Raw genomic sequence first — 21,851 nt, 5'->3', positions numbered from 1 at the left:
AAATCCTGAGCCTGGAGCTGGAGACAAGAGTAGACCAGATGTATGGTCTCCAATATAGGATCTCCCCTGGGAAGTGGTTCTAGCTGATGGCAGAGAGAGACAGAGAGAGAGAACCAGAGGGGAGCAGGAGTGACTCCATATGCCTGGGGACAAAATTGTGGGAAGGCTCGCCGACTTCCTATCCCTACCCAGTCTGATGCCATAGCATTGAGCAGAAAATATCACCAGCAGAGCTTTAGACAAGTGCCTGTAGAAAAGTAGATGTCAGGGGCGCCTGGGTGGCGCAGTCGGTTAAGCGTCCGACTTCAGCCAGGTCACGATCTCGCGGTCTGTGAGTTCGAGCCCCGCGTCAGGCTCTGGGCTGATGGCTCGGAGCCTGGAGCCTGTTTCCGATTCTGTGTCTCCCTCTCTCTCTGCCCCTCCCCTGTTCATGCTCTGTCTCTCTCTGTCCCAAAAATAAATAAAAAACGTTGAAAAAAAAAATTAAAAAAAAAAGAAAAGTAGATGTCATTGAGTGTTGTTGAGGTGTGGACAACTGTCATACACTGTGGATGGGAGTGTAAATTGGTAGAGCCACTCTGTGGGCAGTTTGCCAAGATCTATTAAAACTAAAACCAAGGCTGTACACTCTGACCCAGCAATCCTTCTTCTCTGCCCTAGAGAGATGCTTGTGTGTATGCCCAGGGAGGCAGCGCAAAGATGTTATTCAGTGTTGCATTGTTGGTTATAGGCAGAGACTAGAAATGACCTACATATCCAGCAATAGGAGAGTGGCTCAATAAACTGTAGCATATCCATAGCATAGCAGTAAAAAGAATGAAGTATGTGTATCCATATATTCTTATGTTGGTGGAGCTTCAAGACATATTGTGGAGTGAGAAAAGAAAGTTGTAGAATTGTATCTATATTCTGATACTTTTATGAAATTTTTAAAAATCAAAAATATGTGTGTTAGGGTCTAAGCTATGCTGCTGTAACAAAGAGATCCCCAAATTTAGAAGAAGGAAAAAAAAGGCTTAAATGAGGTAGCTTCTTTCTCACCTAACAGTCCAAAGGGAGTGTGGTCCAGGGTAAGTGGTGTTCAGTTTTGTGTTGCTATATGAAACAGCGGTGATTACATTTTGCTTATGGATTCTGTGGCTCAGGAGTTTAGACAGGGCCATGGAGTGGCTTGACTGTGCTCTGTGATGTCAGAGGCTTTAGCTGGGAAGACTTGAATGGCTGGGAGTAACTTACATGGCTGTGGCTAGAATCATCTGGAGGTTTCTTTACCCATGCATCTAAATGCCTGAGCTGGAATGACAAGAACCTTTGTCTTAGTTGGGACTATTGCTCAGAGTGCCTACATGTGACTTCTCTATGTGGTTAGGATTTCCATACAACATGGTGGCCTCAGAGTAGTTGAACTGTTTGCTCTAAAAGCAGATGTTCCAGCAAAAAAAGGCAGAAGCCACATGGCCTTCCATACGTATTCTCAGAAATTGTCATATTGCCCCTGCCATATTTTATCTGTCAAACCAGCCACAAGCCTGTTTGTATTTAAGAGGAGGGAACAGAGATCCCACCTCTTTATGTGAGGAGTGCCAAAGGGTGGGCATTCTGTTTTAAAACCATCACAGGTGGGAAGCTCTGTCACATGAGGTCACCCAAGGTTGGTTTGGCTGGGGAAGGGACATTGGGCTTTGCCATTGACATGTGGCTTCCATTTCTGGTTTCAAAGTAACTGCACCTGTTGTCGTCATATCCCAGCCAGGGAAAGGGACAGTGGAGGGCAAGCATCTCCTTATAAAAATGTGGTTCAGAACTTGTATACGTCACTTCTACCTGCATCCCTTTGGCTCTTAGTCCTGCTGCTACACACAGCCACAAGGGAGGCTGGGAAATGTCTGTTACTGAGCAGCTACGTGCCCAGCTACAACTCAGTGTGGTCCTGTTTCTAAAGGAAGTAAAGGAGAATGAGTATTAGGAACAATTAATTTTTGCAACAGCGTGTATTTTTCATAAATATGTGTATATATTTGTGTGCATATGTATAGAAATAGGCCTATGTAGAATACAGAAATACATAAATAGACTGCAGTCTGAAAGAATACATAGAAAAAGGTCTAGAAGAAACTAGTAACAGTAGTTACCCCTGGAGAAGGGGGAGAAGACAGGATGGGGGATATTCATAGCTGACTGTAGCTGTAGCTGTAGTGTTTTAATTTTTAACGAGGATAATGTCTTCATGTTTTACCTTGAAATTAAATATTAATTTAAGCCCAGGAGGGCCTGGTGAGCATCTGGCTGCTGATGTTGCAGTCTTGGTCTTATCTTTCCGTAGTGGGACCCAGCACCAAAGAGAGCCAGGAGGTAGCATGGCCCTTAATCTCCCAGGAGACTCAGCTGGTGTTTCAGGGGACTTTTGGTCCAGAGGCCCCACATTCTCAAAGTCTGTGTACTCTATTTGGGGTATTTCTGCCCCCATCCTTCCTGTCCAGTCCTAGAGGGTTTCCTTTGTTACTAGCAGATTAGTTGAACATAGAGGGCTGTTTGGGCACTGAGGAATTCAAAAATGAATAAATTACAGCCTCCTTCTGTACAGATTACTTGTTCATTACAGATAGGAAGCTGGTCACTGTAAGTGGAGAAAGCAGTGGACAGAGACTTTCCCAGGCAATCAAAGTTAACATCACAGACACTGTGTCCCTCCTGATAGGAGACACTGAGGACACAGAGTCACTCTAATGGCATTTCTGTCCCAAATGCATAACCAAAGTCCATTCATGAGGAAATACCTGACAAACTCAGATGGGGGGACATTCTTCAAAACAACTGGACTGAACCCTTTTAAAATGTCCATGTCATGAAAGACAAAGGAAAGTTGAGGAGCTGTTGTAGACTGAAGGAGTCTAACGAGATACAATGATTTGATCATTGTACTGTGAATGTGTAAGAGAATGTCGTGTTCTTAGGAAATATGCACTGAAGTATTTAAGAGTAAAGAAGCATGTTGTCTACAGTCAACTCCCAAATGGTTTAGAAAGGAGTAGGCAAACTTTTTTGGCAGAAAGGCTAGGTAATGAGGATTCTAGGCTGTGGCGGGCCATATGGTCTGTGTCACAACAACTCGCTCTGCTGATGTAGCGCCAGAGTAGCCACGACAATATGTAAATGAACGGGTGTGGCTGTGCTCCAATAAAGTTTATTTATGGATAGTGAAATTTCAATTTCATATACTTTTCACGTGTCATGAAGCATTCTTCTTTTGAGTTTTTTCAACCAGGCAAAAATCATTCTAGCTTACTGTCCATACAAAATCTGGTGGCTGGATTTGGCCTGTGGGTTATAGTTCACTGATGCCTGAAATAGAAGAACGCACACACACACGATAAAGCAAATACGTATGGCATAATGCTAACCGTAAATCTGGGTGAAGGGTACAGGGGAGTTCTTTTTATTCTTCTTACAGTTCTTTAGCAAGTTTGGAATTATTTTAAAGTAAAAAGTTAGGGGCACCTGGGTGACTCAGTCGTTGAGTGCCCGACTCTTGGTTTCAGCTCAGGTCATGATCTCATAGTTTGTGGATGCGGGCCCCATGTCGGGTTCTGTACTGTCAGTGTGGAGCCTGCTTGGAATCCTCTCTCTCCCTCTTTCTTTGCCCTTCTCCTGCTCGAGTGCTCTCTCTCTCTCAAAAAAATAAATTAAAAACAAGAAAATGTTTAAAATAAAATAAAAAGTTAAATAAATAGCATGATTTTCCTCCCTGGGGGGCCCAGGAAGGAGAGGTTGAGGATACTGTGTAAATTCGGGGGAACAAACCCTCTCATCTCAGGGCCAAGGGAGACTTGCTCATAGTGTTCTTTGATGATGTTCCTCACTGTTATTTGTTCACTTCACTGCCTTCACTTCTTCCTTATTTTCTGGCTTAACTGTCATGTCTAGAGACCCCACTTGGCAGATGTGAGAGTTTGGGCTCTGGCCTCATCCTTTAACTGTCCCCTTTTTCTCTCCCTCTGCTAAATACATTTCACCACCACCCAAGAAAACAGATGCTTTAAATATGTTCATTGGGTTATTGTTTTTTTAGTGTCATGGTCCCTGTCCCTAATAGTTTCCTCCAAATTGTTGGTGTTTGTCTTAGATTATCAGAACTCTAGAGGGAAAGGGTTGTTTCTCTGCATATGTTGGGGTGTAATGTTGGGGGAGGTGCCCTGTGGCAGTGTGATGGAGAAGTTACTGTGTTCATTCTTCCTGCACTGGGAAGTCTCTTGTATTTCCCCTGGCCTTATGGCCCTGAATGTTTATTTCCAGATACTGGCTTTATTGGAGTGGCTGTGCCTGGGGAGGCACTAGCTGGGAGGGCTAGCTTTATGGGAAGAGGTATGTCCTTTTAGTTGACTTAGCAAGAACTCTCTTCATTGCTAGGATCAGAAACCCAACTCAGATTGGCCTAAGTGAAAAGGAATTTATTAATTCATATAATGAAGAGCATTACATTCAGACCTGGTTAAATCTAAGGGCTGAAATGATGCTGTGAGAATGCTGTCTTCTACCCTGTTGCAATTATATTTGTGTTTGGCTTCATTTGCTCTGCAGCCCCAGGTGTACTTTCTACCAGATTAGCAAACCCAGAAGGAGGGCGTTTCTAAACCAATACTTCAGCCAAAGTCCCCAGACTGACCTCATTGGCCCAAATAAGCCACGTGTCTGCCTCTGAGCCAGTCAGTGGCCAGGGGATTGGAGGATACTGATTGGCCAGACCTAGGTCACGTGACTGCTCCCGGCTTGGAGACTCTTAGCTCTAGTCAAACCAACTGGACCAAGAATTGACAAGAGGTGGCCTCTCAAAGGCATTATTTGGTTGCCTTTGCCATTAGGAAGGATAGAACCTGTCTAGGGAAAAAAAACAAAAACAAAAAAACGGTTCCTTGCCATGCTGCCTTTCCTAATTCCAGCCCCAGTTTTGTAAGCCACATCTCTGATAGTGGTAGTTGTATCATCTCAGCTGCCAAACTGACTTCCCTAGTCATGTCCTATGATACAAACTATGAAAAACGTTCCATTCGTGTTCTCCCATACACCCTGCTTGGGGTCTCTATCCCTCAGGAAACCCACAGGATCTACAGGCAGAAGCTGGAGGAGCTGACTTCACTCCAGACTTTATGTAGTGGCTCTATCAACAAGCAGAAGACGCGACTAAAGGACTTGAAGCACACACTCCAGAGGTAGGTGAGGCTGCAGCGCCCCTGGTTTTAAGGGCTAGAAACCCAACTCAGCTGTCTTGAGCAGAGAATGGAAATTTTAGTGGAAAAATCCCAGGAGTAATTTCAGACATCACTGGATCCATGGGTCAAAAGATGTTTTTAGGATTTTTCCCCCCTCTGAATTCTGCCTTCCTCTAGATTGGCTTCACTCTGAGGCCGACTGTCCCGTTATGGTCACCGAGATGGCCACCAGCAGTGCCAGACTTGTGTCTTCCAGCCATACTTCCTATTGGTTTGGTTACCCCAGCAGAATAACTTGTTTTTCCAGCAAGAGTTCTGGATGTGATCCTCATTAGCTGGAATTGGTCACGTGCCCATTTGTGAACTAATCACTGAGACTCTGGTTAGGCAAGACTAGGTCATAGGCTTAGTTTATGGACCTGGGGAATGGGACAGCCTTACTTGAACTATATGGAAGGGGAAAGAGGATGAGAGAGAGTTCCCTAGAGGAAAGTTGTTATAGGTCTCTGGTGTAGGTGGTGGGAAGTCTGGTATCCCCGGGGGGGACATACTTAAGCTCATGATTTAGTTCAGTTCTTGAGGCCACGATCATATGTCCACTTTCCGATTGATCCTCACGTCCTCATGGTTTGGAAATTGCTCTCATCCCTCATAGGTGAAGGAGCCCAGTGAATGCTGTGATCCCCAGGCAGGCAGGGAGACTGAGGCTCTGAGTGGCTTATCCCAGTATACTTAGCTGGGATTCCATATCATAGTGTGTAACTCCTGGTCCATTTTTCCCTTCCCTTGTGGACAGTTTTTGCAAAGGTTGCTGGTTATATCTCTAGCCTTGGCTGACCATTTTGGAAATGGAGGCCCATTAGTCATGGAGTAGAGTATGGATGGTTCCATGTAATGATATCACCACTCTTGGAAAAACACATCTTACTGATGGTAAGATTCAATAGTCTTCATCAGGCTAGGATTTTTCAACCTTGGCACTGTTGACAGTTCTGCTGCAGGGTCTGTCCTGTGCATTATGGGATGTTTAGCAGCATCCCTCGCCTCTATCCCTGTTTGACAAACAAAATATTCCTAGACATTGCCAAGTGTTTCCAGTTGAGAACCATTGGGTTAGAAGGTTGACCCATGAGGGTGCCTACTATTCTGAGAGTGTGTCCACTGACTTGTTTTTCTAGTTTTATAGTTAAATATCACCAAAGAATAACAGACCATGATCATTTAGCTGCTTTTACATTTAAAGCACTTTCCTGTCTGCCCTTCTCATAATCAGGCTATTCTTCTAGAATAGTAAGAAGTATGGTATTGCCTGTAGAGTCCATCGAGCTCATACTTGAGTATCAAGGACCATTCTAAATGTGTTGCTTTGCTTGTGCTCACTTAATCCTCACAACAGTATTGTCCATGAGGTAGGCCTGATGCTACTCCTGATTTTCAGGTATGGAAAATAAGGCAGGGAGGTTAAAGAACTTTCCCAAGGTCACAAGACTAGCAGGGACCCAGTGTCAAACCCACAGGGTGCAGAGGGAGAATTGAGGTTACAAGAAGCATTGAGATAGAAAGATGGGAGGGCAGTGCCCAGAGCTCCCGGATTCTTCCTCCAGTCTGAGTAACACGGCTGCTTCTCCTATGCCCACACTTCTGACCAAACAGGTACAAGCACCATGCGAGTTGGGAGGAGGCAGAGCTCATCCAGCAGATGAGTGCCAACATCAAGGAGCGGCAGAATGTCTTCTTCGACATGGAGGCCTACCTGCCCAAGAAGAATGGGTAGGAACTGGAAACATATCCCACCCCTGCTGCAGGCAGATGCACAGGCCTAGAATACCTGGTCTGTGTGACTCCCACCTCCCTGTGGGGGCTTGAGGTTGAGGAGAAAGAAGGGAAGCAAGGGCAACAAAGAAAAGGAAGTTTCCTTATGTGTTCCTCCATGGAACAGGCGGGGATCTCAGAGTGAACTTCCTGGGAGGGCTTTGGCAAGGAACTAGATGTAAGATCTCGTTTCTAGCACTGGCCGCATGCCTGGGGCCACCCAAGGTCCAGAGGAAAGTTTTCTCCCAAAAAACAAACATTTATTTATTTATTTTTATTTTAAATTTCAGTATAGTTAACAGACAGCATTATATTAGTTTCAGGTATACAGTATAGTGATTTAATTCCATACATCACCCAGTGCTCATCACCTCAAGTGCACCCTTAATCCCCTTACCTATTCCCCACCCCCCCTCTGGTAACCATTAGTTTTTTTTCTCTGTAGTTAAGAGTCTGTTTCTTGGTTTCTCTCTCTCTCTCTCTCTCTCTCTCTCTCTCTCTCTTTCCCTTTGAGAACAAACATTTATTGAGTGCCTGCTGTATGCCTGGCATTGTGCTGGGGGCTCTTGAATTGTCTACAGCTTGGTGAGTCGGACCCAGATATCTGAATTCTACAAGGTTCAGAGACATAGCGGGTGTTTTGCTCAGGTGGCGCAGCCCAGGTTTGGATGTGAATACCCTGACTCCAGAGCTTGTGTTCTTTCCGTCTTCCTCCTTCGGAGAAGTCCCATCTCCTCCCTCAAGTGACATCACTCCCACCTGTTCCAGAGCGAGCGAGATCGAACAGCATTGTATCAAAACCTGATGCGGGCTCCCAAGTGTGCTCCCATCACTTCTCTCTGCCCTTTTTCCTGGTTTGGCCTAACTCAAAGTCAGAGCCCCTGTCAGGAGACTACTAGCCCTTTCACATTTGAAGTCATTCTTCTTGGCTTTTTTTTTTTTTTCTTTTTTTGGTGCCAAATTTGGTGAAAATCTCCCTAAGTTGGATGGTGATAATTTTCCATAGAATGAAACAGCATGACCCTCTTTTACAATGTGGCTCAGATCCTCTTTCCAAGCTCCAGTCTCCTCAGTCCTCCGTGCATTTTACACCAGTTGGCAATCTTTGGATTACAAATGTCCAAAAACCCAACTCAAAGTGCTTAAGAAAAAATAGGGGATTTATTGGCTCATGTAACTAAAAGGTCCAGATGTTGCTGTGGGTCTGGCCAGATCCTGCTGCTCAAATGATACTGTTAGGCTCTCTCTCTCTCTCTCAGTGAGCTTTCATTTTACTCTCTCTGCCAGTGTGTTTAGCTGGCCGGGGTTGCTCTGGGTTTGCATTCTGCCTGCTTAGCAATCCCAGTAAAGAAAGCATCTTTGTTTCTTAGTAGTTCTGGGAAAAATCCCAGGACCGAGTATTATTGGCCTGTGACCAGTGTGTCCCATGACCATTATTGACCCAATCGGGGATGCACTGCTTTGATCAGCTAAGCCTGGCTCATGTGCCTTACCTTAGGGTCTGGGAGGAAAAGAGACTCTCTTTCAGGAAGTAGGGACTATATTGCTAGGCAAAAAACAACAGATGTTCTTTTCACATCTCTGCTTCAGTTACACCAGACTGGAAATGCCCCCTAGCACTTACTCATAGCTAGAAAGAAGACTCCTCTTTTCTCTTTTCTCCTCTCAGCCTTCTACTCATCCTTCAAAGCCCAGTTCAGATGTTAATCACCTCAGTGAAGCCTTTCTAAAACCCCCTCTCCCTCTGCGGAATTAACCCTTATGAGATTTCATACATAACCTTTTATTTACACTTTTATTGGTGCATGAGAGTACAGGCTATTTTGTAACAAAAGCCCAATGATACAAGAGCTCAAACAAGCTGGAGGTTTCTGTCTCAAACATAACAGTCCAGAGGTGAGTGGGCCAAGAGTGGTGGGCTCGTGGGGTCATCTAGGGACTCAGGGTCTTTCCAGCACCAACTCACTGCTTCACCACCCTTCAGAGAGTTGTCCTCATCTGCATGAGCAGAGCTGGCGCGCACCATCACATCCTCAGGAAGTGGGGAAGAGTCAGGGAGTAGAGGGCAAGCAGATAACTTTATACGCAAAACAAAACAAAACAAACAATATTTGCCATTTCCCAGTGGAGCCAAAAACATAGATATTCAGTAACCCAGAAATTCCGCTCCTGTCTGCATAGCCAATGGAAGTGAGCACTTCTGTCCTCCAAAAGACACGTGTAAGAGTGTTGACAACAAAGACGCCAGACACAAAGGCTACATATTACACAAGTCTTTTTAGAAATCTTTTTTTTTTTTTTTTAGTATTTATTTTTGAGAGAGACAGAGATACAGAGCATGATCAGGGGAGGGGAGAGAGAGAGAGAGAGAGAGAGAGAGAGAGAGAGAGAGAGAGAGAGAGAGAGAGAGAGAGAGAGAGAGAGAGGCAGGCTCCAGGCTCTGAGCTGTGAGCACAGAGCCCGACGTGGGGCTCGGACTCATGAACGGTGAGATCATGACCTGAGCTGAAGTTGAACGTTTAACCAACTGAGCCACCCAGGCGCCCCCACACGAGTCTTTTTATATGAAATGTCCAGAACAGGCAAATCCGTAGATGTAAAGTAGGTTAGTGGTTGCCACATGCTGGCAGGGGAGGGAGGAAAGGGAGTGACTGCTGATGGGTCCGGGCTTTCTTTGGGGATGATGAAGATGTTCTAGAATTAGGTAATGGTGATGGTCGTACAATGTTGGGAATATACTGTAAATCATTAAATTGTGTACTTTAAAAGGGGGATGTTATTGGGGTGCCTGACTGGCTCAGTCAGAGGAGCATATGACTCTTGATCCTGGGGTTGTGAGTTCGAGTCCCACGTGAAGTGTAAAGATTACTTAAAAAAAAAAACTGTAAAAGGGTGATGTAATGGGGGTGCCTGCCTGGCTAAGTCAGAAGACCTTGTGACTTATGATCTCAGGGTTGTGAGTTTGAGCCCCATGTGGAGGGGGTAGAGATCACTTAAATACATAAAACCTTAACAAAAAAAGGGTGATGTTATGGTATGTGAATTACATCTCAATTAAAAAAAAAAAAAAAAAAGAATGTTCAGAGCAGCTGTATTTCTATTAGCCAAAAACTGAAAACAACCTGAGTGTTCGTCAGTAGCAGAATGAATAAATAAGTTGTGGTATCTCCAGTCACTGGAATACTATGTATAGACAACTTGGATGAATCTCACAGACATAATATGGAGGGAAAGAAGCCAGGCATAAATATACTGAAGGTTATACCTCAGTTTTAAAGAGCCCTTTTTAAATTGACCTAGAGATTGTATACATGCCTTCACCATATTGGCTGGAACTTAGTCATATGCTCACATTGGCTGCAAGGGAGCCTGGGAAATGTGGTCTGTCAGCCAGCTAAAATGGGGGGACAATGAGTTTGTCATGACTGTTGTGTGTCACAGTTTTCACATTCTTTAGGTGATCATCATTCCCATTCCATGTGAGAATTTTACCAATGAGCTTAGCACCCTGTTTTCTACCACCAGTGCTCCATGTGTGCTTACTGAGTTTGAATGGTTTTGGGGGGCCCCCTCCCAGGGCTGTTAAGGAACACGGTGGCCCTCACAGGTATTTTCCTTCCAGGCTCTACTTAAACCTGGTCCTTGGCAATGTGAATGTGACCCTTCTCAGCAACCAGGCCAAGTAAGTATCTCAGATCCCCAGCTGGCATTAGGGAAGCCAGGCATTTTGTTCTTTCAACTCAGGAGAAATGAACGAAGCTAGAATTTTTGCGTAAATAAAGAAATACTAATAGTTGGGGCTCTGGCTCTTGGTCTTTCTGACACTCTCCTCCTCGTTGGGGGACCATCCTGGGAAGGTTCTTTCCCTCTTTTCACGCAGTCAGTACACTGGGTGAACAGAAGTGCCACTTCCCCATGAGAAACGGCTCCTGCCCCATTCCACTCCTTATCACACACAGTTCTCCTGGGAAGTAGGCAGTACTGTCATCTGAAATCAGTCAGTCCCAGGGGCAGTGCAGCCATGGTGTTTCTCTTGCGGTAGCTGGTTGGGAAGGAACCTGTGTCCACCCCCTGCCCATCCCTATCACAGGCCCAGAGACCTACCTGAGAGTCTAGCGACATGGGAGCTTTGCGCATTGGCCCCCTTTCTGTAATTGATCGTCACTATAAATCAAGACCAGAGCTTTCCTTTGGTGGGATCAGAAGGTCCTTGTGGGCTGTGGGTAGTGGTAGGTGAAGGATCTGACGGGGCTGAGGATTCTGCCCCCAGATGGGATACAGTTATATTACTATAACTATAGTAATAGTTGTGTGACCTTTTCTGGGGGTGTCTATCAATGCAGATTTGCTTACAAGGATGAGTACGAGAAGTTCAAGCTCTACCTGACCATCATCCTGCTCCTAGGTGCTGTGGCGTGTCGATTTGTCCTTCACTACAGGTAACGGGAAGGTGGTGGTGTGTGTAGGCATGGAGTTGGTGGGGCGTCTCTCCTGCATCTGCAACGTTTGGTAGATTGTAGGTAGAGAAGAGCTGTTTCTCATGGGAAATGGCAGCCATGTCCACCCTACATCCATTCAACAAATATCTACTGAACAGCTATTGGAAGAGGCCTTATAACTAGTAGATTGGAAAGAGCCCAGTGGCACACTGACATTGTGGAATGTTATTTGGCCATAAATAGGAATGAAGTACTGACACGTGCTTCGACATGGATGACCCTTGAAAACGTTATGCTCAGTGAAGTTAGAAAAGGCCACATATTGTATGATTCCATTTATATGAAATGTCTAGAACAGGCACATCTAGAGAGGCAGAAAGCAGATCAGTGGTCAGGAGCAGGGTGGAGGGGAAATGGGAGAGGGTACTGTTGATGGGGATAGGGTTTCTTTTGGAGTGATGAGAAGGTTCCAGAATTAGATGGAAGTCATGAATGTGCAACCCTCTGAATATACTAAAACCTAATGAACTGTATACTTCGGAAGGGTGAATTTTATGGTATGTGAATTATATATCAATTATGAACAGAAAGAGAAAACAGGAAAGAAGGGAAGAAAGGAAAGAAAAAGGAAAATATCACAGACTGCCTGGGTTTGAATCTTGGCTTTGGGACTAACTGACCGTTACCGTGAGCACGTTCCCTCTGGGAGCCTCAGTCTCCCCATCTGTAAAATGGGGGGGGGTGGACACCAGGCTGTGCGAGCTGCGTGTGGAGGGCTCTGCCCAGTGCCTGGCACCAGTGATGCCGGTGAGAGTGTCAGCCGCTGCTTTTGGAGCAGGTGGAAGCCATGCTGCTCTGAGAGGCTGTGGCCTGGCGGCTCAGGCTGCACTGCCTCATGGGGTTTCATTCCCCCCTCCCCTGCCCTGGCTTTTCTGCCCCGAGGGGAGGTAGCCAAGCACAACTTGGGCATTTGGCCCCGTGTCAGGGGTTTATTTCCTGGCAAGCGCTTGGCTGGGAGTCCGGTTGCCGGTCTGGCCACTTGAATGTCCAAACAAAGGCCCTTTGAGGTCCTGGGCCCGTGCCTGCCTGCCGCCTTGGGGCTGGCCAGGTTCCCCGGAGGGTAGAGGCTGCACACATCAGTACTGCCTGCTCACATGCCATTCTGGAAAGGATACAAGTACTTGATGTGCAACCAGATTCCCTTGCACTGGGACATCTAGGTCCCTCAAAAGGGCACACCAGTCGTATGTTGTCAAGTTCTAAAATTCAGTCTTCTCCCCATCCCTTTCTGTGTGCATTTCCTGGGGCTGTAGTAACAGTGCCTCGAACAGGATAGCTTAGAACAACAGAAATCTATTTTCTCACAGTTCTAGAGGCCAGAAGTCTGAAATCAAGGTGTGGGCAGAACCATGCTCACTCTGAAGGGTCTAGGGGAGAATCCTGCCTTGACTCTTCCAGTTTCTGGTGGTGCCTGCTTCCTTGGCGTTCCTGACTTAAAGAAAGCTGTTCCCTTCCATTCTCAGCTTCATGTGCCTCAACCTTGTCCTGTCCTCCTTCCCTGTATGTCCCTGTGTTTCTCTTATGGCCTTCTTATGAGGACGCCCGTCTCTGGAGTCAGGGTCCACCCTAACCCAGTATGACCGACCTTATCTTAATTAATTACATTTGCAAAGACCCCTATTTCCAAATAATATGACCTTCCAAATAAGGTCATATTCTGAGGTCCTGGGTGGATGTGAATTTTGAGGGAACTCTATTCAACCTAGTATACCTTCTTTGGGTTACAAATAGGACCAGGGAGGGGGGCTAGGCAGGCAGCTTATCTCTCTTCTTTTGCCCTCAGGGAAGCTTGCCCTGCTGTTTAACCTTGGGCAAACGACCTAACCTCTCACCACCTCAGTTTCTTCACACAGAAAATGAAGATAGTGAGAGCTTCATGGTAGAATGGTTGAGAGGACTGGATAGGTTATATCTGCAGTGTTTAGTGCCTGGCACATAAGTGCTGCCTAAGTGTGAGCAGTTGTGATTGCTGCCATCTTTTGTGCTGGAGGAGATCACAGCTTAATATCCAGTGCCCAAAGAGCAGGATTTTCTCTCCTTACTCTTGCCCCCTTGAGGTGGTTTCCTTGCTGGGTGCCCCACCCAAAGGCCCTTCCATGGTGCCTCTAAGTCTGGAGCTGGGCATGGCTAACGTCCTTCAGAACCATGGGTTGTAGGTCCAGCTCTGCCACTCACAGATCGTGTGACCTTGAGTAGAGCCCTTGATCTCTCTGTGTGTGGTTCCTCGTCTTCCCCATGACCAGAGGACATCTGCCCATGTTGCCGGGCCCTTGGGAGGCTTTGCTGAGGCTGCTGGAGAGTGTGATGTCTCCTTCTTCCGCCTTCAGGCCAAGAGGCTGTGTCTAGTTAGAATTGTCCTCTATCAGGATTGGGTTTTGAAGCTGGTAGGAAAGAGGTGGTTGGGATTAAGCTTGGGTTGGTTGGGCTTGGGTTTGGATTTCACTCCTGGGCAGTTCATTTCCTCTCTCTCAATCTCAGTTTCCTCATCTATAAAATGGGAAGTTGTACCATCTTAGTTTGTGTTCCCCCAGAAGTAACCCAAGCACTCGAGCATTTGAGTGCCAGCAGTTTATTTGGGAGGTGATCCCAGGAAACATTGGTAGGGGAATGGGAAGTGAGACAGGAGGGGCTACGTGTGGGCATCTGGACTCCAGTGCTGCTGGAGAACTGGGGACAGCATGGAACATGCCTCAGTTATCCCACTTGAGGGGCGAAGGGGCAAGGGTATTTTTCTTCCTGCTGCTGTTGGTCAGGGGAGTTGAGGACTGCTTCCAGAGGGTGATAATTCCCCTTCCCTCCCGATCTGCCTCTCGCATCAGCAGAGTGAGCTCTGAGCCCAGGCATGCCAGGAGTTGCAGGTTCTGGCTGTTGGGAGTTCTATAGACGGGCACAGACGCAGTAAATGCACCTGCACAAGAAGCAGTCCTGTAGGGCTGTTCGAAGACACAGACAGGTCATCCATGTCAAGTGCCTGCCCCATTGCAAGTTCCCAGTAATTAGTGCTGGCCTGGTATGGCAGCCTGAAGGCGTGCACGTTCTAATCCTCAGAATCTGCAAATATATTACCTTACATGGCAAAACATCTTTGCAGATAGGTTAAGCTAAGGATCTTGAGAAGAGATTATCCTGGATTATTCAGTGGCCCCAGTGTAAGTACAAGAGTCCTTAGAAGAGGGAGATAGGAGGGTCCGAGTCAGAAGCGGAGGTCAGTGATGCAGTGCCACAAAACAAGGAATGCAGGTGCCTCAAGAAGCTGGAAAAGGTAAGGAAATGGATCCTCCCCTACGGCCTCCAGAAGGAGCCCAGCCCTGCTGACCCATTGCAGACTTCTGACCTCCAGAACTATAAGGAAATAAATGTATGTTGCTTTAAGCCACTAGGTTTGTGGTCATTTGTTACAGCAGCAACAGGAAGCTCATACATTTTGTCAGAGCAGGCCGAGGCCAGCACCTCAAGCATGTCCCTAACGCGCTGGGGCCATAAAACTTTACTCCATTCTTCTCTTTACTGACAAGATATAGGAAAGGACCAATGAAAAATATCCTGGTAACCCGGACTCACTCCTGGGCCTGCCTCTTGTTTGGAGGCGAGCTCAGAAGTCAGTAGCTAAGTGACTCTGCACTGGGGAGGCCGACCCCACCCCAACACCCTGTTCAAGTAAGCCTTTGATTTCCTCGGAGTTAAGCATCTGAGACTCATTTATCAGCCTTTGGGTACTCTGTGATACTTCCAAAATTATAACTGGGAACGTATGTAGCCCTTCCTATGCCTCAGGCACTGTTCTACACCCTGCATGTGTGAAACTCAGCTGATGCTCATAGCGGCCTACACGGGAGCTGCTGGTACTCTCCCTGCTCCAGGGGGGGCAGTGATGGCACGGTGGGGGGGGATTACCAATGTGCCCCCGGTCCCACAGCGGGAAAGAGGCAGAGCTGGGATTTGAACTCAGGCCCCGAGTTTCCAGAGTGTGCTCCTGGCCCTCCTGAGACCGCCTCTGCAGACGATGGTTCAGGAGGGCTTGGGATGGAAAGTCTGTCATCTGTGACCACAAAACAGGGTCACATAGCTTGAAAGACACCTTCCAACTTCTACTTATTGTTGGAGTCACACTCTTTCATTTCCCTCCTGGGGTTATCATAGTTGTCCCCATAGTTGTCAGAGACAGGAATGGAGGAGATTGGAAGTGTTCTCCCTCCCATGTGCAGATGGATGGCGCCCCGTACAGTCACTTCTGTTCCCACGCTGAGTGGATGTGGAGGGCACTGGCAGCTACCGAGGCGCTTCCCTTTGGGGTGGAAGATAAAGCCTTCATTAGCATCAGGGGCAGGGGAGCCCTCCAAGGGGCTGTCTGTTGCCGGCTCTGTCCCAGGACCCTTCACCCAGGAATGTTCAGGTAGGGGGTCGGCCTTTGCATTTTACAGACAGCAGAGCTGAGGCCGGGCAGGTCTCTGACAGGGTCACACACAGCATGTCTGCAAGCTCTCCACCCTGACCAGGCCACAGCAGCGGCTCCAGCCGCTCTGTTCTGTCCACCTTGAAGACTTGCTCCGCCCAGCTCTGGTACCACAGAGGAGGCCGGGAGTTCTTAAGTTCATCTTACAAATGAGATTCAGGACGTAAGAACTGTTTTGTAAGTGCAACGAGGTTTAAAGATGGTTTAAGGGGACAGAGGGAATTTACATTTTGAGGCTGTAGACAGTCTAAAAATAAAGTATTAGAGGGGTGCCTGGGTGGCTCAGTTGGTTGAGCATCCGACTTCGACTCAGGTCATGATCTCACGGTTTGTGAGTTCGAGCCCCGCGTCGGGCTCTGTGCTGACAGCTCAGAGCCTGGAGCCTGCTTCGGATTCTGTGTCTCCTCCTCTCTCTGCCCATCCCCCGCTTGTGCTCTGTCTCTTAAAAATAAATAAATAAATGTAAAAAAATTTTTTTTAATAAACTATTAGGTTTTCTACTTAGAGTCCTGTTGCCATTCCACCAAAAATTTCACATCAGACAGTGAGAATTTAGAAGGGAGAGAGGGTACGCTAGGCTGAGTGCTCAGGGAGGGAGAGGAAACCAGCTAGAGCCCTAAAGGTGGGTTGGATTTCGGTAGAAAGGTGAGGGAGACAGGCACTCCAGGTGGAGGCCAGGCTTCCTCTGCCTTGCCCAGGATCAGCACGAGTTTCCAGAGGCACGCCTGGTAGGCAGCACTCATCGTGGTGTGCTTGTTCTGTTGCAGCGCGGGTGGGAGATCTGTGCCCGGTTCTCATGCCTGCTCTCCTCCCCGGGGTTGTTTCTTTCCACCAGGGTGACTGACGAAGTTTTTAACTTCCTGCTGGTGTGGTATTACTGCACCCTGACAATCCGGGAGAGCATTCTCATCAGCAATGGCTCGAGGTAACGGGGGACCTGGCTTTGTGGGGGGGCATAGGGGGAACCAAAGGGAGATCTGGAACGGATGCAGGGGAGGGCTGTCACCCCCAGCCTGTATTCCCTTCCTCCTCAGAGGGGGCGGGGGGTTGTCCGTGACTGTTCAGATCCAGGGAGGAGGGAAAACATGTCTGCTGGTGCAGCGTCACTCGCCATGGTCAGTCTCTTGCTTACAAAAAACTAACTCAAATGGGTTTAACACAACAAGAAGTTTATTTTCTCGTATCAAGGAACAGGTCTGTTGGGACTGACTTCAGGTCAAGCTTAATCCAGGTACTTAGACAATGTTATCAGGACCCGCTTTCTCTCCACCCTTCACCTCTGCCTTCTAGTATGATGTCTTCATTCTCAGGCTCCATGTAGAAGCACCTGGGAGCTCCAGGCTCAAGTCTTTGTTTCTAGCATTCTCAGCAAAATAGGGCACATCACTTTCTTCCAAGAGCCTCACTGGGTCCCATTGGCACTTGCTGAATCATGTGCCTGTCTGTGCACCAATCACTGTGGCCAGAGAATGCATGGCTGTGATTGGCCAGGCTTGAGCCTCATGCCTGCCCCTACAGCTTAGGAGCTGAGTGTCAGGAGGGGAGTGGTTCCCCAGAGGAAAATTGGGAGGATGGAGAACATGTGGTAACGGCCTTGGTTCAAACCTGCTTTGTTACCCAGCTGGTGCTGAGGAGGAAGACAGCCAGGCTGGGAGTGAGGGTTCCAGAGTTCTAGTCCCAGTGCTAATCCTGAGCAGCTCTGTGACCCTGGGCAACTGATGTCCACTCTCTGGGCTATTTCACAGCCCCCTGGGGGAGTGTGTCTCAGGGTTGCTGAGTGAATCAAGACACTTGGGGCTCCCCATCACTGAGGGCCTCCTATGCCAGGAGCCCTGCTATTTTCTCATTCTCCTTCCTACCCCCACCTGTCTCTGAGCTGAGACCACGACTTGCCACCTGCAGGACCCATTTTCCACAGGTCTGATTCCTTTTTGGGATGGCCGTTTTCATCTCTGTGTGCCATGCTTGCCCCTATTTTCCCCTGAAACAGGAAGTAACAACCGCCCAACCCCTCCCTGCTTCTTCCCCTCTGGACACCACTAAGGAACTGTCATGAACTGTGTGTTTCAGATTGGGGGGGTGTCTGCAAACTCCTAAATAATTTGCCACCTTTTCACTTTCTGCCCAGTGGTCTCTTATGGCAGATCCCTGCCCTGCCGGGCCTTAGCCTGCATGTAGAGCCCAGAGGTAAGGAGCAGGGGAACAGCGAGTTTTAGGTATACAGCCCTGCTGCATGTAGCCCTTTAGAAAAAAAGATCAGTGTTTCTCAAACTACACTTGTTTTTTACCCACCCTCTCCATTTTTGCCTTTTCCATGTATCATCTGGTTGATAATGTTCACATTTTAAATCAACCTCTCCTTTTTTTTTAAACTTCAATAAATATTAGTTTATTTTAGAAGGAAATTTTATTTCATCACCATACATGGAAAACCAGCATCAGTTGCAGGAAGGAGGAAGTAGTGTAAAAATATCCTTTTGTTTTCCTTGTATAAGTTATTGAAGTCAATTATTTTTGCTTCTGGAAGGCTCTGAGCCTGAGGCCTGCCATCTCTCTCTTCGTGTGTGTACATGAGTGTGAAAAGGGAGATTTTTGGACCTGAGAGGCATTAAAGAGACTCTCCCAGACTTACTCAGGAGAACAAAGAGAACTAAAGAGATGCCCTTTCCCCACACAGTTCAGTAGCATCTAGTGCGACCCCCAGGTGTCATCTAAAACTTGATATACACACCCCGAGCTTTGGGAAACACTGAAGTGAAAAATCTCATCAAATAAATAACACTCATAGTCTTCCTTAATTGTAGTGAATAGTATCTTTCTGCTTTTGGGTGTCATTGGAGGGGAGCCAGGGTGGTAGATAGTGGGGAAAGGGGGCCGGGGCAAGTGGCAAAGTCTTCTTGGTCATGAGTTCTCTTTCTGTTGTCATGGGCTTGCTGTCAGTCTTACAGTTTTATCCTTCTGATGGACTCTAAGAGTCTTCAGAGGCATGCTACATCTCTAACAGTCACTAACACTTTAGTAAGAGTTACTCTGGTCACCTCTTTATCTAGTGTGACAAGCTGTGGATGGGGCAGGGGGAGAGGCGTTACCAGAGAGAAAGGAACAGGACTGAGTGGAGGTCCCTGCAAGTGTGGGTCACACCAGGAAAGTGGGGAGGGGGACACAGGGGGGTAGAAGTGGGGTTCCAAAGCCAAGCCTCATTCGCCTAACACTTCAGCGGGTATCTCAAGTTGTAATGGGACTGTTCTTCTGGGCCTGTCTTCTGCTGTGGCCTGGGGCAGGGGTTTGGATGTGGTGGGGGCTGGGATCTGGAATGGGTGGGGTGGGTTTGGTGCTTTATCTTCTGGAATGACTTTGGAGCTGTGGTTCATTAGCTCAGTTAGTGCAATAAGCAAATCAAGTTCCTTTGCAAATCCTGCAAATGAGGGAAAACCACCAGATAGGAGTAAACCTGAGGGGGGAACATATATAAGCATACCTTGTCTAATTGCACTTCGCAAACATAGTGTTTTTTATAAATTGAAGATTTGTGACAGCCTTGTGCCGAGCAGGTCTATCGGCATCATTTTTCCAACAGCATTCGCTCATTTGGTGTCTCTGTAACATTTTGCTAATTCTTTCAGTATTTAAAACTTTTTTCATTATTATTATATTTGTTATAGTGATCTGTGATCAGTAATTAAAATTTGCTGAAAGCTCAGATGATGGTTAGTATTTTTTTAGCAATATATATTTTTTAAATTAATTTTTTATTAAAAAAAATTTTTTTAATGTTTATTTATTTTTGAGAGACACAGGGACAGAGTGAGAGCAGGGGAGGGGCAGAGAGAGAGGGAGACACAGAATCCAAAGCAGGCTCCAGGCTCTGGGCTATCAGCACAGAGCCCGACATGGGGCTTGGACCCACGAACTGTGAGATCATGACCTGAGCCGAAGCCAGATGCTTAACTGACTGAGCCACCCAGGCGCCCCTAATTTTTTTTTTTTTAAACATTTATTCATTTATGAGAGAGAGAGCACAAGCAGGGTAGGGGCAGAGAGAGAGGGAGACACAGAATCTGAAGCAAGCTCCAGGCTCCAAGCTGTGAGCACAGAGCCCAATGTGGGGCTCAAACTCAAGCTGTGAGATCATGACCTGAGCTGAAGCCGGACGTTTAACCGACTAAGCCACCCAGGAGCCCCACAATATATTTTTAAATGAGGGTATATACATTGTTTTGTTTTGTTTTTATTTAAATTTTTTTTAATTTTAGAGTGTGAGCAGGGGAGAGGGGCAGAGGGAGACAGAGAATCTTAAGCAGCTTCACGGTCAGCACAGAGCCTGACACAGGGCTCGATCTCAACAACCGTGAGATTGTGACCTGAGCGAAATCAAGAGTTGGGTGCTTGACCAACTGTCTGAGCCACCCGGGAGCCCCTGTGCATTGTTTTTTTAGACCTGCTTTTGCACACTTAACTAGACTACAGTACAGTGTAAACATAACTTCTATAGGTACTGGGAAACCAAAAACTTCACTTGACTTGCTTTATTGTGACATTTGCTTTGTTGCAGTGGCCTGAAAGTGTACCCACGATCTCTCTGAAGTATGCCTGTGTATTAATAGTTCAAGGCGTTAAAACTGGCTCAGTGTTAACAGTCCTTCTCCCCATTCTGTTCTGCTGCTGCACTGGCCAGCATCACAACAAATCAATAATCTCACAGGAAAGAGCTCTTTCCTCGGAAGATCCAGTTGTAATTTTGAGACTGATTTCTGATTGTCTGGGCTGAGGTCATATGCTCATCCCTGAGCCAATCACTGTGGCTGAAGGGATATAGAGCCCCGATTGCCTGGCTGTGAGTCATGTGCCCAGTTATATCCCTCAGCTCCCTTTCAACCACCCAGATGGAGTGTGGGGATGAGGTGGTTCACCAAAGGAAGGGCCTGGCATGAAGCCAGCATGCAGGGAGGATGGGGGTGTGCAGGGGGTTGGGGGTGGTGATTGACAGAGAGGCAAAACAGCAGATGGCCTCTGTAGTTAGTTCGGGGCCAGAATAAGTAATGAATCAGGGATCGTGTTAGCTTTCTTGGCCAGCCGGCCCATGGGTGCTTGGTTCCAACTGGCTGTTGTAGGGGCCTTTCCTAGGATAAAGACTAGGGGTGGCCAGGAGGGAGGGATCCTCAGAGTGGAAGCTAGCTCTTTCCCCTGACTGCCCACATGACCCAAGCTCAAAGCCAGAAACAGCCTGTGATTGAATAATTGCTGGTGCCTGTAGATTGTGCACACGTGTAAATGTGGCTGAGGTGGTCCTAAAGAGAGGACTGTGGTCTCCTCGGGCACCATCCCCAGACACTGGGCCACGCCTCCTACATTGTGGCTATGTGTATACCACTCTTCATTGGGTATCTACTGTCTGTACATTAAAAAGCCCATTAACCCCTACAAACTTTATTTCTGTGGCAAAACAGGCCCAAAGAGTGAGTAATGGGTGCAGGTTTCTTTTGGGGTGATAAAAATGTCCTAAAACTGATTATAGTCACGGTTGTGCAGCTGTGTGAATGTCCTGAAAACCACTGACTTGTGGATCCACTAAGTGGATGACATGTATGATAATCTGAATTGAATCACAATAAAGCAGTTGCACACACACACACACACACACACACAGGGCACAAAACCAGCCCAGCACCCTGGAGAGTGCAGATAGATGAGGGGGCTCGTGAACGCCATGCCAGGGAAGAAGCAGTTTCTAGCCTTTCCTAGTGCATCTGAGCAGTGCTTACTTATTGGGGGCACCTGTCAGAGCTGGGCTTTGGGCACTGTGAGCTGTGGACTGAGAGCTGCTGCCCAGCCAGGCTTGCTGCATACATGCTGCGTCTCTGGCTGCTCCCATACCGGGAG

At 47.2% G+C, this 21,851-nt stretch overlaps 1 protein-coding gene across 6 annotated transcripts in view; it reads left to right on the top strand.

Moving 5' to 3' along the window:
* TMEM120B (transmembrane protein 120B) overlaps nucleotides 1-21,851 on the top strand; it is a 52,669-nt gene that overhangs the window by 12,824 nt on the left and 17,994 nt on the right. For all 6 annotated transcript variants that reach the window (XR_006195174.1, XR_006195176.1, XR_006195173.1 and 3 more), the window contains exons 2-6: nucleotides 5,089-5,207; nucleotides 6,861-6,977; nucleotides 10,642-10,701; nucleotides 11,363-11,458; nucleotides 16,807-16,896. Coding sequence is in view for 1 of the 6 variants with exons in the window: in XM_042910224.1 (XP_042766158.1) it covers nucleotides 5,089-5,207; nucleotides 6,861-6,977; nucleotides 10,642-10,701; nucleotides 11,363-11,458; nucleotides 16,807-16,896 (482 nt within the window). In the remaining 5 variants the exon portion in view is untranslated. The remainder of the gene's footprint in view (nucleotides 1-5,088; nucleotides 5,208-6,860; nucleotides 6,978-10,641; nucleotides 10,702-11,362; nucleotides 11,459-16,806; nucleotides 16,897-21,851) is intronic.

Source organism: Panthera leo, chromosome D3, assembly GCF_018350215.1.
Source record: "Panthera leo isolate Ple1 chromosome D3, P.leo_Ple1_pat1.1, whole genome shotgun sequence".
NCBI classification, from domain to species: domain Eukaryota; kingdom Metazoa; phylum Chordata; class Mammalia; order Carnivora; family Felidae; genus Panthera; species Panthera leo.
The sequence above is the reverse complement of the archived record's forward strand: the minus strand, read 5'-3'. Positions and strand labels throughout refer to the sequence as shown.